General features: G+C 44.6%; 1 protein-coding gene across 2 annotated transcripts in view; it reads left to right on the top strand.

Moving 5' to 3' along the window:
- LOC135545544 (transcription factor COE1-A-like) overlaps nt 1–13754 on the top strand; it is a 149773-nt gene that overhangs the window by 15235 nt on the left and 120784 nt on the right. For both annotated transcript variants that reach the window (XM_064973214.1, XM_064973213.1), the window contains exon 6: nt 4303–4371. In XM_064973214.1, the coding sequence (XP_064829286.1) occupies nt 4303–4371 (69 nt within the window). The remainder of the gene's footprint in view (nt 1–4302; nt 4372–13754) is intronic.

Below are 13754 nucleotides of genomic sequence, written 5' to 3'. Positions count from 1 at the left end.
CTCCATCTCTAACAAATGGAGATAACTCTCACTCCAACACTTCATCTCTAACAAATGGAGATAACTCTCGCTCCAACACTTCATCTCTAACAAATGGAGATACCTCTCGCTGCAACACTTCATCTCTAACAAATGGAGATAACTCTCGCTCCAACACTTCATCTCTAACAAATGGAGATAACTCTTGCTGCAACACTTCATCTCTAACAAATGGAGATAACTCTTGCTGCAACACTTCATCTCTAACAAATGGAGATAACTCTCGCTCCAACACTTCATCTCTAACAAATGGAGATAACTCTCGCTCCAACACTTCATCTCTAACAAATGGAGATAACTCTCGCTCCAACACTTCATCTCTAACAAATGGAGATAACTCTCACTCCAACACTTCATCTCTAACAAATGGAGATAACTCTCGCTGCAACACTTCATCTCTAACAAATGGAGATAACTCTCGCTCCAACACTTCATCTCTAACAAATGGAGATAACTCTCGCTGCAACACTTCATCTCTAACAAATGGAGATAACTCTCGCTGCAACACTTCATCTCTAACAAATGGAGATAACTCTCGCTGCAACACTTCATCTCTAACAAATGGAGATAACTCTCGCTCCAACACTTCATCTCTAACAAATGGAGATAACTCTCGCTGCAACACTTCATCTCTAACAAATGGAGATAACTCTCGCTGCAACACTTCATCTCTAACAAATGGAGATAACTCTCGCTCCAACACTTCATCTCTAACAAATGGAGATAACTCTCGCTGCAACACTTCATCTCTAACAAATGGAGATAACTCTTGCTCCAACACTTCATCTCTAACAAATGGAGATAACTCTCGCTGCAACACTTCATCTCTAACAAATGGAGATAACTCTCACTCCAACACTTCATCTCTAACAAATGGAGATACCTCTCGCTCCAACACTTCATCTCTAACAAATGGAGATAACTCTCGCTCCAACACTTCATCTCTAACAAATGGAGATAACTCTCGCTGCAACACTTCATCTCTAACAAATGGAGATAACTCTCGCTGCAACACTTCATCTCTAACAAATGGAGATAACTCTTGCTGCAACACTTCATCTCTAACAAATGGAGATAACTCTCGCTCCAACACTTCATCTCTAACAAATGGAGATAACTCTCGCTCCAACACTTCATCTCTAACAAATGGAGATAACTCTCGCTGCAACACTTCATCTCTAACAAATGGAGATAACTCTCGCTGCAACACTTCATCTCTAACAAATGGAGATAACTCTCGCTCCAACACTTCATCTCTAACAAATGGAGATAACTCTCGCTGCAACACTTCATCTCTAACAAATGGAGATAACTCTCGCTGCAACACTTCATCTCTAACAAATGGAGATAACTCTTGCTGCAACACTTCATCTCTAACAAATGGAGATACCTCTCGCTCCAACACTTCATCTCTAACAAATGGAGATAACTCTCGCTGCAACACTTCATCTCTAACAAATGGAGATACCTCTTGCTGCAACACTTCATCTCTAACAAATGGAGATAACTCTCGCTGCAACACTTCATCTCTAACAAATGGAGATACCTCTTGCTGCAACACTTCATCTCTAACAAATGGTGGCACTTTAGAAAGTATAACTTTCTTTGCCGGGTTCATAAGAGGAAATACTGACGTCTGTGTATTTGGTACGTTATTGTCCCGAGAACTAGCGTGCAATACAACACCATTTTCAACTATCATATTCACCTTTTCAATGGAATCTAAGAATATCACCACAGCGCTATTCGTCCTTGAGGCTGATTTTATGCTCTCATACCTAATGATAGCGGCAACTGCTAAGCTCCATTCTTCCACCGAACACCCTGCCGCAGCAGGAATCTTCACTCCATGCCGCCGACAAAGTTTTTCAAACATCAACCCTCGTCTATGCTTCCCTTTTTCAGTCTGTAATGGTTTTCAAGCCACATCCGACGAGCATCAGAGTACGATTCGTTCTTAGTCGATCTTAGTCCAGTATTGATGCTTTGCCTGTTTCATGGTTCGTTGGAGGGCAGAGCGGGATTTATTATAAGCTTCCGGGTTAGAGTCCCACTCCTTGAAAGCGGCAGCTCCATCCTTCAACTCAGTTCGGATGTTGCCTGTAATCCATGGCTTCTGGTTTGGGTATGTACGTATGGTCACTGTGGGGACGACGTCATCGATGCACTTATTGATGAAGCCAATGACAGATGTGGTGTACTCCTCAATGCCATTGGAGGAATCCCGGAACATGTTCCAGTCTGTGCCAGCAAAACAGTCCTGTAGCTGAGCATCTGCTTCATCTGACCACTTTTTTATTGATCTAGTCACTGGTGCTTCCTGCTTTAATTTTAGTTTGTAAGCAGGAATCAGGATGATAGAAGTATGATCAGATTTGCCAAATGGAGGGCGAGGGAGAGCTTTGTAGCCGTCTCTGTGTGTGGAGTAAAGGTGGTCCAGAATTTTTTTCCCCCTCTGGTTGCACATTTAACATGCTGATAGAACTTTGGTAGATTTAAGTTTCCCTGCATTAAAGTGCCTGGCTACTAGGAGCGCCACCCCTTGGTGAGCGTTTTCTTTTTTGCAAATGGCAGAATACAACTGTTCTGTCCTGCCTATACAGCGTATAACCATCCAGCTGTATGTTGATAGTGTCGTCGTTCAGCCACGACTCTGTGAAGCATAAGATATTACAGTTTTGAATGTCCCCATTGGTAGTTTAATCTTGCATGTAAGTCATTGATATTATTCTCTGAATATTGCATGTTTGCTAGCAGAATGGAAGGAAGTGGGGTTTATTCGATCCCCTACGGATTCCCAGAAGGCAGCCTGCCCTCTGGCTCCTTTTTCTCCTCTTCCTCTTCACGCAAATCAATGGGATCTGGGCCTGTTCCCAAGAAAGCAGTATATCGTTTGCTTCAGGCTCGTCAGAATCGTTAAAATAAAAAAAGGATTCTGCCAGTCAGTAATCGCAGTCCTGATGTCCAGAAGTTATTTTCGGTCATAAGGAATGGTAGCGGCAAGAAACAACATGCAAATACGAACAAAAACTACAATCGGTTGGAGACACGAAAAATGTCTGCCTTCTTCTCCGGCGCCATTTTTACTAAATATTTTACACCACTGGGAAGAATTTGAAATTTTAAAAAACAGACAGTATACAGTGGCAGAATACCTGACCACTGTGACTGACCGAAACTGAAGGAAAGCTTTGACTATGTACAGACTCAGTGAGCAAAGCCTTGCTATTGAGAAAGGCCGCTGTAGGCAGACCTGGCACTCAACAGAAGACAGGCTATGTGCACTTCCTAATCTGCCAAATGTATGACCATATTAGAGACACATATTTTACTCAGATTACACAGACCCACAAAGAATTTGAAAACAAACCCAATTTTGATAAACTCCCATATCTATTAGGTGAAATACCACAGTGTGCCATCATAGCAGCAATATTTGTGACCTGCTGCCACAAGAAAAGGGCAAACAGTGAAGAGCAAACACCATTGTAAATACAACCCATATTTATGTTTATTTATTTTTTAGCTTGAACTATTTGTACATAATGTGACATTTGATGTCTTTATTCTTCTGGAACTTCTGTGAGTGTAATGTTAACTGTTTATTTGTATTGTTTATTTCACTTTTGTTTATATTCTGTTTCACTTGCTTTGGCAATGTTTCCCATTCCAATAAAGCCCTTAAATTGAATTGAATTGAGAAAGAGAGTTGCAGAAAGGTAGGAAGGGAGGGAGATAAGGAGGGAGGTGGAGAAAGAGTCCTTGTGGGAAATAGAGAAGATAGAATGTCTGGTTTTCTAATGATGTCAGAATAGAGACATGGTGCTAACTGAGAATAGAGCCCCAAAGGCTTCAGAGAGTTCTGAACCTGAAGCTGTCTCTGCCCCAGCATTTCCTGATAACCTCAGTCACCTCACCTTACTTACTAAAACTATGTTGATTTGATTGATTGACTGATCTGTTAGGCACCTTTTTGATTGAACACACATTCCCTCTCCTCTCCCTATCTATATTTCTCTCTCCCCTCTCCCAAATCTCTCTCTTCTCTGTAATCTCTGTAATCTCTCTCTTCTCTGTAATATCTCTCTTCTCTGTAATCTCTGTAATCTCTCTCTTCTCTGTAATCTCTGTAATCTCTCTCTTCTCTGTAATCTCTCTCTTCTCTGTAATCTATGTAATCTCTGTAATATCTGTAATCTCTGTAATCTCTGTAATCTCTGTTCTCTCTCTCTCTCTCTCTCTCTCTTTCCATCCCTCTCTCAGTCGGTGTTGTGATAAGAAGAGCTGTGGCAACAGAAACGAGACGCCCTCTGACCCCGTCATCATTGACAGGTAAGCAGGCTCCACCCCTGTGCTGCCTGTGATTTGTACAGAGGAGGAAGGTGTGCCAGGGTGTGTGATGAGCATTGAGCAGCTCAGGGTTGCTTCTGTCAAGTCTTAGTTGTTATGTTGAGTTGTCTCAAGTGAAACAAGCTGAACCTCCAGCCTGTAATGTACCTGTATCAGTCTCAGTGAAACAAGCTGAACCTCCAGCCTGTACTGTACCTGTATCAGTCTCAGTGAAACAAGCTGAACCTCCAGCCTGTAATGTACATGTATCAGTCTCAGTGAAACAAGCTGAACCTACAGCCTGTACTGTACCTGTATCAGTCTCAGTGAAACAAGCTGAACCTCCAGCCTGTAATGTACCTGTATCAGTCTCAGTGAAACAAGCTGAACCTCCAGCCTGTACTGTACCTGTATCAGTCTCAGTGAAACAAGCTGAACCTCCAGCCTGTAATGTATCTGTATCAGTCTCAGTGAAACAAGCTGAACCTCCAGCCTGTACTGTACCTGTATCAGTCTCAGTGAAATAAGCTGAACCTCCAGCCTGTAATGTACCTGTATCAGTCTCAGTGAAACAAGCTGAACCTCCAGCCTGTAATGTACCTGTATCAGTCTCAGTGAAACAAGCTGAACCTCCAGCCTTTAATGTATCTGTATCAGTCTCAGTGAAACAAGCTGAACCTCCAGCCTGTAATGTACCTGTATCAGTCTCAGTGAAACAAGCTGAACCTCCAGCCTATACTGTCCTTAAAAAAAATCACCTTTATTTAACCAGCCAGGCTTGTTGAGAACAAGTTCTCATTTACAACTGTGACCTGGCCAAGATAAAGCAAAGCAGTGTGACACAAACAACAACACAGAGTTACACATAGAATAAACAAACATACAGTCAATAATACAATAGAAAAAGTCTATATACAGTGTGTGCAAATGAGGTAAGATAAGGGAGGTAAGGCAATAAATAGGCCAAAGTAGCAAATTAGCAAATTAACACTGGAGTGATAGATGTGCAGATGATGATGTGCAAGTATAAATACTGGTGTGCAAAAGAGCAAAAAAGTAAATATAAACAATATGGGGCTGAGGTAGGTAGTTGGATGGGCTATTTACAGATGGGCTGTGTACAGCTGCAGCGATCGGTAAGCTGCTCAGATAGCTGATGCTTAAAGCTAGTGAGGGAGATTTAAGTCTCCAACTGCAGCGATTTCTGCAATTCGTTCCAGTCATTGGCAGCAGAGAACTGGAAGGAAAGGTGGCCAAAGGAGAAATGGGAAGCCGATTCCATATTTAATTTTGGATTGGAGATGTTTAATATGAGTCTGGAAGGAGAGTTTACAGTCTAGCCAGACACCTAGGTATGTGTAGTTGTTTTTGTAGTTGTCCTCATATTTTAAGTCAGAACCGAGAAGAGAGGAGAAAGGAGAGAGGAGAGAGAGGAGAGAGAAGAGTGGAGAGAGAAGAAAGAGAGCAGAGGAGAGAGAGTAGAGGGGAGAGAGTGGAGAGGGGAGAGGGGAGAGAGAGGAGAGAGAGGAGAGGGGAGAGAGAGGAGAGAGAGGAAAGAGAGCAGAGGAGAGAGAGGAAAGAGGGCAGAGGAGAGAGAGGAAAGAGGGCAGAGGAGAGAGAGGAGAGGGGAGGGAATGGAGAGGGGAGAGAGAGGAGAGGGGAGAGAGAGGAAAGAGAGCAGAGGAGAAAGACGAGAGGGGAGAGAGAGGAGAGGGGATAGAGTGGAGAGGGGAGAGAGAGGAAAGAGAGCAGAGGAGAGAGAGGAGTGGCGAGAGAGTGGAGAGGGGAGAGAGAGGAGAGAGGCTGGTGTACAGCATTGGAGAAATGGTTATACGACGAAGTGGAAGTTGCCATGTTACAGTACCAGTCTAAAGTTTGGACACACCTACTCATTCAAGGATTCTTTTTTATTATTTCATATTTCTACATTGTAGAATAATAGTGAAGACATCAACACTATGAAATAACACGTATAGAATCATGTAGTAACCAAAAAGGTGTTAAACAAATCAAAATATATTTTATATTTCAGATTCTTTAAAGTAGCCACCCTTTGCCTTGTTGACAGCTTTGCACACTGTTGGTATTCTCTCAACCAGCTTCTGGAATTATTTCCCAATAGTCTTGAAGGAGTTCCCACATATGCTGGGCACTTGTTGGCTGTTTTTCCTTTACTCTGCAGTCCAACTCAACCCAAACCATCTTGAGGTTGGGTGATTGTGGAGGGCAGGTCATTTGATGCAACACCTGGAGGTGTGTTGGGTCATTGTCATGTTGAAAAATGAATGATAGTCCCACTAAGCGCAAACCAGATGGGATGGTGTATTGCTGCAGAATGCTGTGGTAGCCATGCTGGTTAAGTGTGCCTTGAATTCTAAATACATCACTTACAGTCTCACCAGCAAAGCACCCCCACACCATCACACCTCCTCCTCCATGCTTCACAGTGGGAGCCACACATGCGGAAATCATCCGTTCACCTACTCTGTGTCTCACAAAGACACGGTGGTTAGACCCAAAAATCTCATATTTGGACTCATCAGACCAAAGGACAGATTTCCACCCGTCTAATGTCCATTGCTCATGTTTCTGGGCCCAAGCAAGTCTCTTCTTCTTTTTGGTGTCCTTTAGTAGTGCTTTCTTTGTAACAATTCAACCACAAATGCCTGATTCATGCAGTCACCTTTGAACAGTTGGTTTTGAGATGTGTCTGTTACTTGAACTCTGTGAAGCATTTTCTACAATTTCTGAGGCTGGTAACTCTAATGAACTTATCCTCTGCAGAATACGTAACTGTGGTTACCTCTTGCTTATTTGAGCTGTTCTTGCCATAATATGGACTTGGTCTTTTAGCAAATAGGGCTATTTTCTGTATACCACCCCTACCTTGTCACAACACAACTGATTGGCTCAAACATATTTAGAAGGAAAGAAATTCCACAAATGAACTTCTAACAAGGCACACCTGTTAATTGAAATGCATTCCAGGTGACTACCTCATGATGCTGGTTGAGAGAATACCAAGAGTGTGCAAAGCTGGGTTCAAGGCAAAGGGTGGTGTGAGGGAGTGCGTAACTGGTGGCAGGGAAGTCAGGCGCAGGAGAGCAAAACGGGTAATCAACGGAGCAGTTTTATTCATAAAACCACCGGAAACCAGAACAATAAACAAATTGGTACAAAACCCATCGCACACCAGAGAAAACGTGCACATGCACTTACAATAAACAATTCCACACAAAGACATGGGGGGAACATAGGGTTAAATACACAACATGTAATGGGGGATATTGAGACCAGGTGTGTGAGAAGACAAGACAAAACAAATGGAATATGAAACGTGGATTGATGATGGCTAGAAGACGCCGACCGCCGAGCGCCGCCCGAACAAGGAGAGGAACCGACTTCGGCGGAAGTCATTTACATTTTACATTTAAGTCATTTAGCAGACGCTCTTATCCAGAGCGACTTACAAATTGGTGAATTCACCTTCTGACATCAAGAAGGTCGTGACAGGTGGCTACTTTGAAGAATGTCAAATATAAAATATATTTGTTTAACACTCTTTTGGTTACTACATGATTCCATGTGTGTTATTTCATACTTTTGATGTCTTCACTATTATTTTACAGTGTAGAAAATAGTCAAAATAAAGAAAATCCCTTGAATGAGTAGGTGTATCCAAACTTTTGATTGGTACTCTATAATTAAGTGTTAAGGCCCAAAATGGTGTGGTGTTTTGCCAATTTACCCAGCGTAGGGCCATTCTTAAGCATGACGCAAAGCGGCGGTTTATTGGCCATATATCATGAACCCCCGAGGTGCCTTATTGCTCTTATAAACTGGTTACCAACCTAATTTGAGTAGTAAAAATCAATATTTTGCCATACCCATGTCATATGGTCTGATAAACCACGGCATTCAGCCAATCAGTATTCAGGGGTTAAACCACCCAGTTTATAATTGAGTCTGTTCCAGCCTCATACACTCAGTGCACAAAACATTAGGAACACCTGCTCTTTCCATGACATATACTGATTAGGTGAATCCAGGTGAAAGCTATGATCCCTTATTGATGTCAATTGTTAAATCCACATCAATCAGTATATATGAAGGGAAGGAAGCATGTTAAGGAAGTATTTTTAATGCAACCGCTGTATCAGATTTCAAAAAAACTTTACGGAAAAACATACCATGAAATTATCTGAGTACGGTGCTCAGAGACCAAACAAGCCAAAAAGATATCCGCCATATTGTGCAGTCAACAGAAGTCAGAAATAACATTATAAATATTCACTTACCTTTGATGATCTTCATCAGAATGCACACCCAGGAATCCTAGATCAGCAATAAATGTTTGATTTGTTTGATAAAGTTCATCATTTATGTCCAAATAGCTCCTTTTGTTAGGATGTTTGGTAAGTAAATCCAAACGCGCGTGCAATCCAGTGAAAAGGTCGGACGAAAAGTCCAAAAAGTTATATTACAGGTCGTAGAAACATGTCAAACGAAGTATAGAATCAATCTTTAGGATATTTTTAACATAAATCTTCAATAATGTTCCAACCGGAGAATTCCTTTGTCTGTAGAAAAGCAATGGAACGCAAGCTAACTTTCACATGACTGCGTGTCACTAGCTCTTGGCAATCTGCCAGACACCTGGCTCAATCCCCTCTCAATCGGCCCCACTTCACAGTAGAAGCATCAAACAAGGTTTTAAAGACTGTTGACCTCTAGTGGAAGCCTTAGGAAGTGCAACAAGACCAATATCCCACTGCATCTTCGATAGGCTATGAGTTGAAAACCTACAAACCTCAGATTTCCCACTTCCTGGTTGGATTTTTCTCAGGTTTTCGCCTGCCATATGAATTCTGTTACACACAGACATCATTCAAAGAGTTTTTGAAACTTCAGAGTGTTTTCTATCCAAATATACTAATTATATGCATATTCTAGCTTTTATGGCTGAGGAGCAGGCAGTTTACTCTGGGTACCTTATTCATCCAAGCTACTCAATACTGCCCCCCAGTCACCAAGAAGTTAAGCCTTGAGACAATTGAGACATGGATTGTGTACGTGTGCCATTCAGAGTGTGAATGGGCAAGACAAAAAAGTAAGTGTTTTTGAACAGGGTATGGTGGTAGGTGCCAGGTGCACTCGTTTGTATCAAGAACTGCAACACTGCTGGGTTTTTCAAGCTCAATAGGTTCCTGTGTGTATCGAGAATGGTCCACCACCCAAAGGACATCCAGCCAACTTGACACAACTGTGGGAAGCATTAGAGTTAACATGGGCCAGAACGCTTTCGACACCTTGTATCGGTCATGGCTTTAGAATTGAAGGCTGTTCTGAGGGCAAAAGGGTGTGCAACTCAATATTAGGAAGGTGTTCAGTGTAGTTTGTTTCCTTGTTTGTGGAAATGCTGAATGGGCTATTACAACTGATAAGAATATAGTGCTGCAAAATGAGCAAGCAAGTACATCCTCCTCTCAATCAATCAAATGTATTTTTAAAGCCCCTTTTACATCATCCGATGTCACAAAGTGCTCCTTTCTCCTTCTGTCCTTCTCTTTTCTCACCTGACCTGTTTTCTAATCCAGGAGGTGTGTGTGATTGAGAGGAAAAGGAGGAAATATTTTTCCTGTGTCCTAATCCTCACACCTGATCCTCAGCAAAGTCCAACACAACACAGCCCAACACAGTCCAACACATCGCAGCATAGGACAACACAGCCCAACCCAGTCCAGCACATCATAGCACAACTGCCCAACACAGTCCAGCACAGTCCAGCACAGTTCAGCCCAGCATAGTCCAGCACAGTTCAGCCCAGCCTAGTCCAGCACAGCTCAGCACAGCCCAGAACAGCATAGCCCAACACAATTCAGCCCAGCACAGTCCAAAATGGCCCAGCACAGCCCAGTGCAGCCAAAAAAATATTACAGCCCAGCACCACCCAACACAGCCCACACCGCCCAACACAGTCCACAACACCCAACACAGCCCACACCACCCAACACAGTCTACACCACCCAACACAGTCCACAACACCCAACACAGCCCACACCACCCAACACAGCCCACACTACCCAACACAGCCCACACCGCCCAACACAGCCCTACTTACTACTTTTTAGCTACTTTGGAACTACTTAGCATGTTAGCTAACCCTAACGCTAACCCTCACCTTAACCCTAACGTAACCCTAACCTCTAACCCTAACCCCTAGCCTAGCTAACGTTAGCCATCTAGCTAATGTTAGCCACAACAAATTGCAATTTGTAATATATCAGGCGTTTTGCAAATTCGGAATATATTCAAATTGTAATTCATATTATATGAAATGGATGATGGACATCCACAAATGAATACATACCATATAAAACGTAACATATCATACTAATTGGAGTGTCTTGGATTTACATTTAGTATGTTACGTCTAGTCCTGGGACCAGGTTGGCCCAACACAGCACATACGGTAACTTCATTCATCTACTTATCAGATCAGAGTTTCACTATTAACTGTGTGTGAAGGGTTAACATGCTGCCAGCTTGGCTCAGTCAAACTACTGGGAGGACAGGGGTAAACCCCTATGCAAAGAGAGATGAACACACACACAGTGATGGGCAGGCTGAAGCTGTGGTGTTGGGGTGCAGCTGTCTCAGAGCGCTGAGGTGAGGCCTTCCACTTCACTGGAGCAGAACAGTGGTCACACAAACACACATGCACACAAAATACACACACACACAAACTGAGCCAGATAGAGATCCCCTACTAACCCAGCCACAGTGATGCAGTGGTCATTACTTCATTAACACACATACACACACACACACACACACACACACACACACACACACACACACACACACACACACACACACACACACACACACACACACACACACTGCAGAGAGTTCACGCGTGTATTTATTTCAGTTTCAGTTGAGCTCAGCACACTTCATCTCTCTCCACCCCAGAGAAGTCTTAAATCAACTCAACTCTCCACTTAACAATCACTCTGCTGTAGACAATAGGCACACACACCCACACACTAAATCAAAAGTTATTTTATTTGCTCTGATTGGTAATCTTGTGAACTACAGCTTTGGTCTGAGCTGTTTTAGGATGTTTGTGTGTGTGTTTGTGTGCATGGGTGTATTTGTATGTGTGTGTGTCTTGATGGAGGTTTCCTGGCAAGTGTGTGTGTGTCTTGAGTGAAGAATGTCAAACAGGAAGTGCTCCTCCCGGGTAAATGATGTCATTGCTAGCAGCTTCCTGTTCCAGAAGTTGCATCTCTGCTTCCCTATCCCTCTCTCTCTCTCTCTCTCACTCTCTCCCTGTATCCCTATCCCCCTCTCTTTCTCTCTCTCTCTCTCGGTTCCTCTCTCCCTCCATACCTACATCGGCCTCTTTCTCCCTCTATCCCTCTCTATCTTTCTCTGCCTCCATCCATCTCACTTGCTGGCTCATAGTTATGCAGACAGACCTTCCCTAAGGTGCTGGTCGCTTCACAGCACTGACCTGCAAACAAACACACACACGCGCACACACACACACACACACACACACACACACACACACACACACACACACACACACACACACCTGCAGTTCAGTGCACGTGTTTTTGGTCTGGGGGACTGATGGGGAAAGTTGTGATTGACAGGTGAGAGTTGGGAGGTCGAGGCTGTTTTAAATCATCCCAGCCAACCTTGCTCTCTCTCTCTCGCTCTTTCTATAAGTAAAACTCCTCTTCTCTGATGTCCACTCCTTAATCATTGTTCTTTCACTTTACCTCTCACCTTTATTTTGTTTGTGTTGTGTGTTGGGAATGAAGGGGTGTATCAGGCCAGAGCAGAGCTGGGGAATGAAAGGGTGTATCAGGCCAGAGCAGAGCTGGGGAATGAAGGTGTGTGTCAGGGGAATGAAGGGGTGTATCAGACCAGAGCAGAGCTGGGGAATGAAGGGGTATATCAGGGGAATGAAGGGGTGTATCAGGCCAGAGCAGAGCTGGGGAATGAGGGGGTGTATCAGGGGAATGAAGGGGTGTATCAGTCCAGAGCAGAGCTGGGGAATGAAGGGGTGTATCAGGCCAGAGCAGAGCTGGGGAATGAGGGGGTGTATCAGGCCAGAGCAGAGCTGGGGAATGAAGGGGTGTATCAGGCCAGAGCAGAGCTGGGGATTGAAGGGGTGTATCAGGCCAGAGCAGAGCTGGGGAATGAAGTGGTGTATCAGGGGAATGAAGGGGTGTATCAGGGGAATGAAGGGGTGTATCAGGCCAGAGCAGAGCTGGGGAATGAAGGGGTGTTTCAGGCCAGACCAGAGCTGGGGAATGAAGGGGTGTATCAGGGGAATGAAGGGGTGTATCAGGCCAGAGCAGAGCTTGGGAATGAGGGGGTGTATCAGGCCAGAGCAGAGCTGGGGAATGAAGGGGTGTATCAGGCCAGAGCAGAGCTGGGTAATGAAGGGGTGTATCAGGCCAGAGCAGAGCTGGGGAATGAGGGGTGTATCAGGCCAGAGCAGAGCTGGGGAATGAAGGGGTGTATCAGGGGAATGAAGGGGTGTATCAGGCCAGAGCAGAGCTGGGGAATGAAGGGGTGTATCAGGCCAGAGCAGAGCTGGGGAATGAAGGGGTGTATCAGGGGAATGAAGGGGTTTATCAGTCCAGAGCAGAGCTGCGAAATGAAGGGGTGTATCAGGCCAGAGCAGAGCTGGGGAATGAAGGGGTGTATCAGTCCAGAGCAGAGCTGGGTAATGAAGGGGTGTATCAGGCCAGAGCAGAGCTGGGGAATGAAGGGGTGTATCAGGCCAGAGCAGAGCTGGGTAATGAAGGGGTGTATCAGGCCAGAGCAGAGCTGGGGAATGAAGGGGTGTATCAGGTCAGAGTAGAGCTGGGGAATGAAGGGGTGTATCAGGCCGGAGCAGAGCTGGGTAATGAAAGGGTGTATCAGGCCAGAGCAGAGCTGGGGAATGAAAGGGTGTATCAGGCCAGAGCAGAGCTGGGGAATGAAGGGGTGTATCAGGCCAGAGCAGAGCTGGGCAATGAAAGGGTGTATCAGGCCAGAGCAGAGCTGGGGAATGAAGGGGTGTATCAGGCCAGAGCAGAGCTGGGGAATGAAAGGGTGTATCAGGGGAATGAGGGGGTGTATCAGGCCAGAGCAGAGCTGGGGAATGAAGGGGTGTATCAGGCCAGCGCAGAGCTGGGTAATGAAGGGTGTATCAGGTCAGAGCAGAGCTGGGGAATGAATGGGTTATCAGGCCAGAGCAGAGCTGGGGAATGAAGGGGTGTATCAGGCCAGAGCAGAGCTGGGGAATGAAGGGGTTTATCAGTCCAGAGCAGAGCTGGGTAATGAAGGGGTGTATCAGGCCAGAGCAGAGCTGGGGAATG

The sequence above is a fragment of the Oncorhynchus masou genome, chromosome 9, assembly GCF_036934945.1.
Source record: "Oncorhynchus masou masou isolate Uvic2021 chromosome 9, UVic_Omas_1.1, whole genome shotgun sequence".
NCBI classification, from domain to species: Eukaryota; Metazoa; Chordata; class Actinopteri; order Salmoniformes; family Salmonidae; genus Oncorhynchus; species Oncorhynchus masou.
The sequence above is the reverse complement of the archived record's forward strand: the minus strand, read 5'-3'. Positions and strand labels throughout refer to the sequence as shown.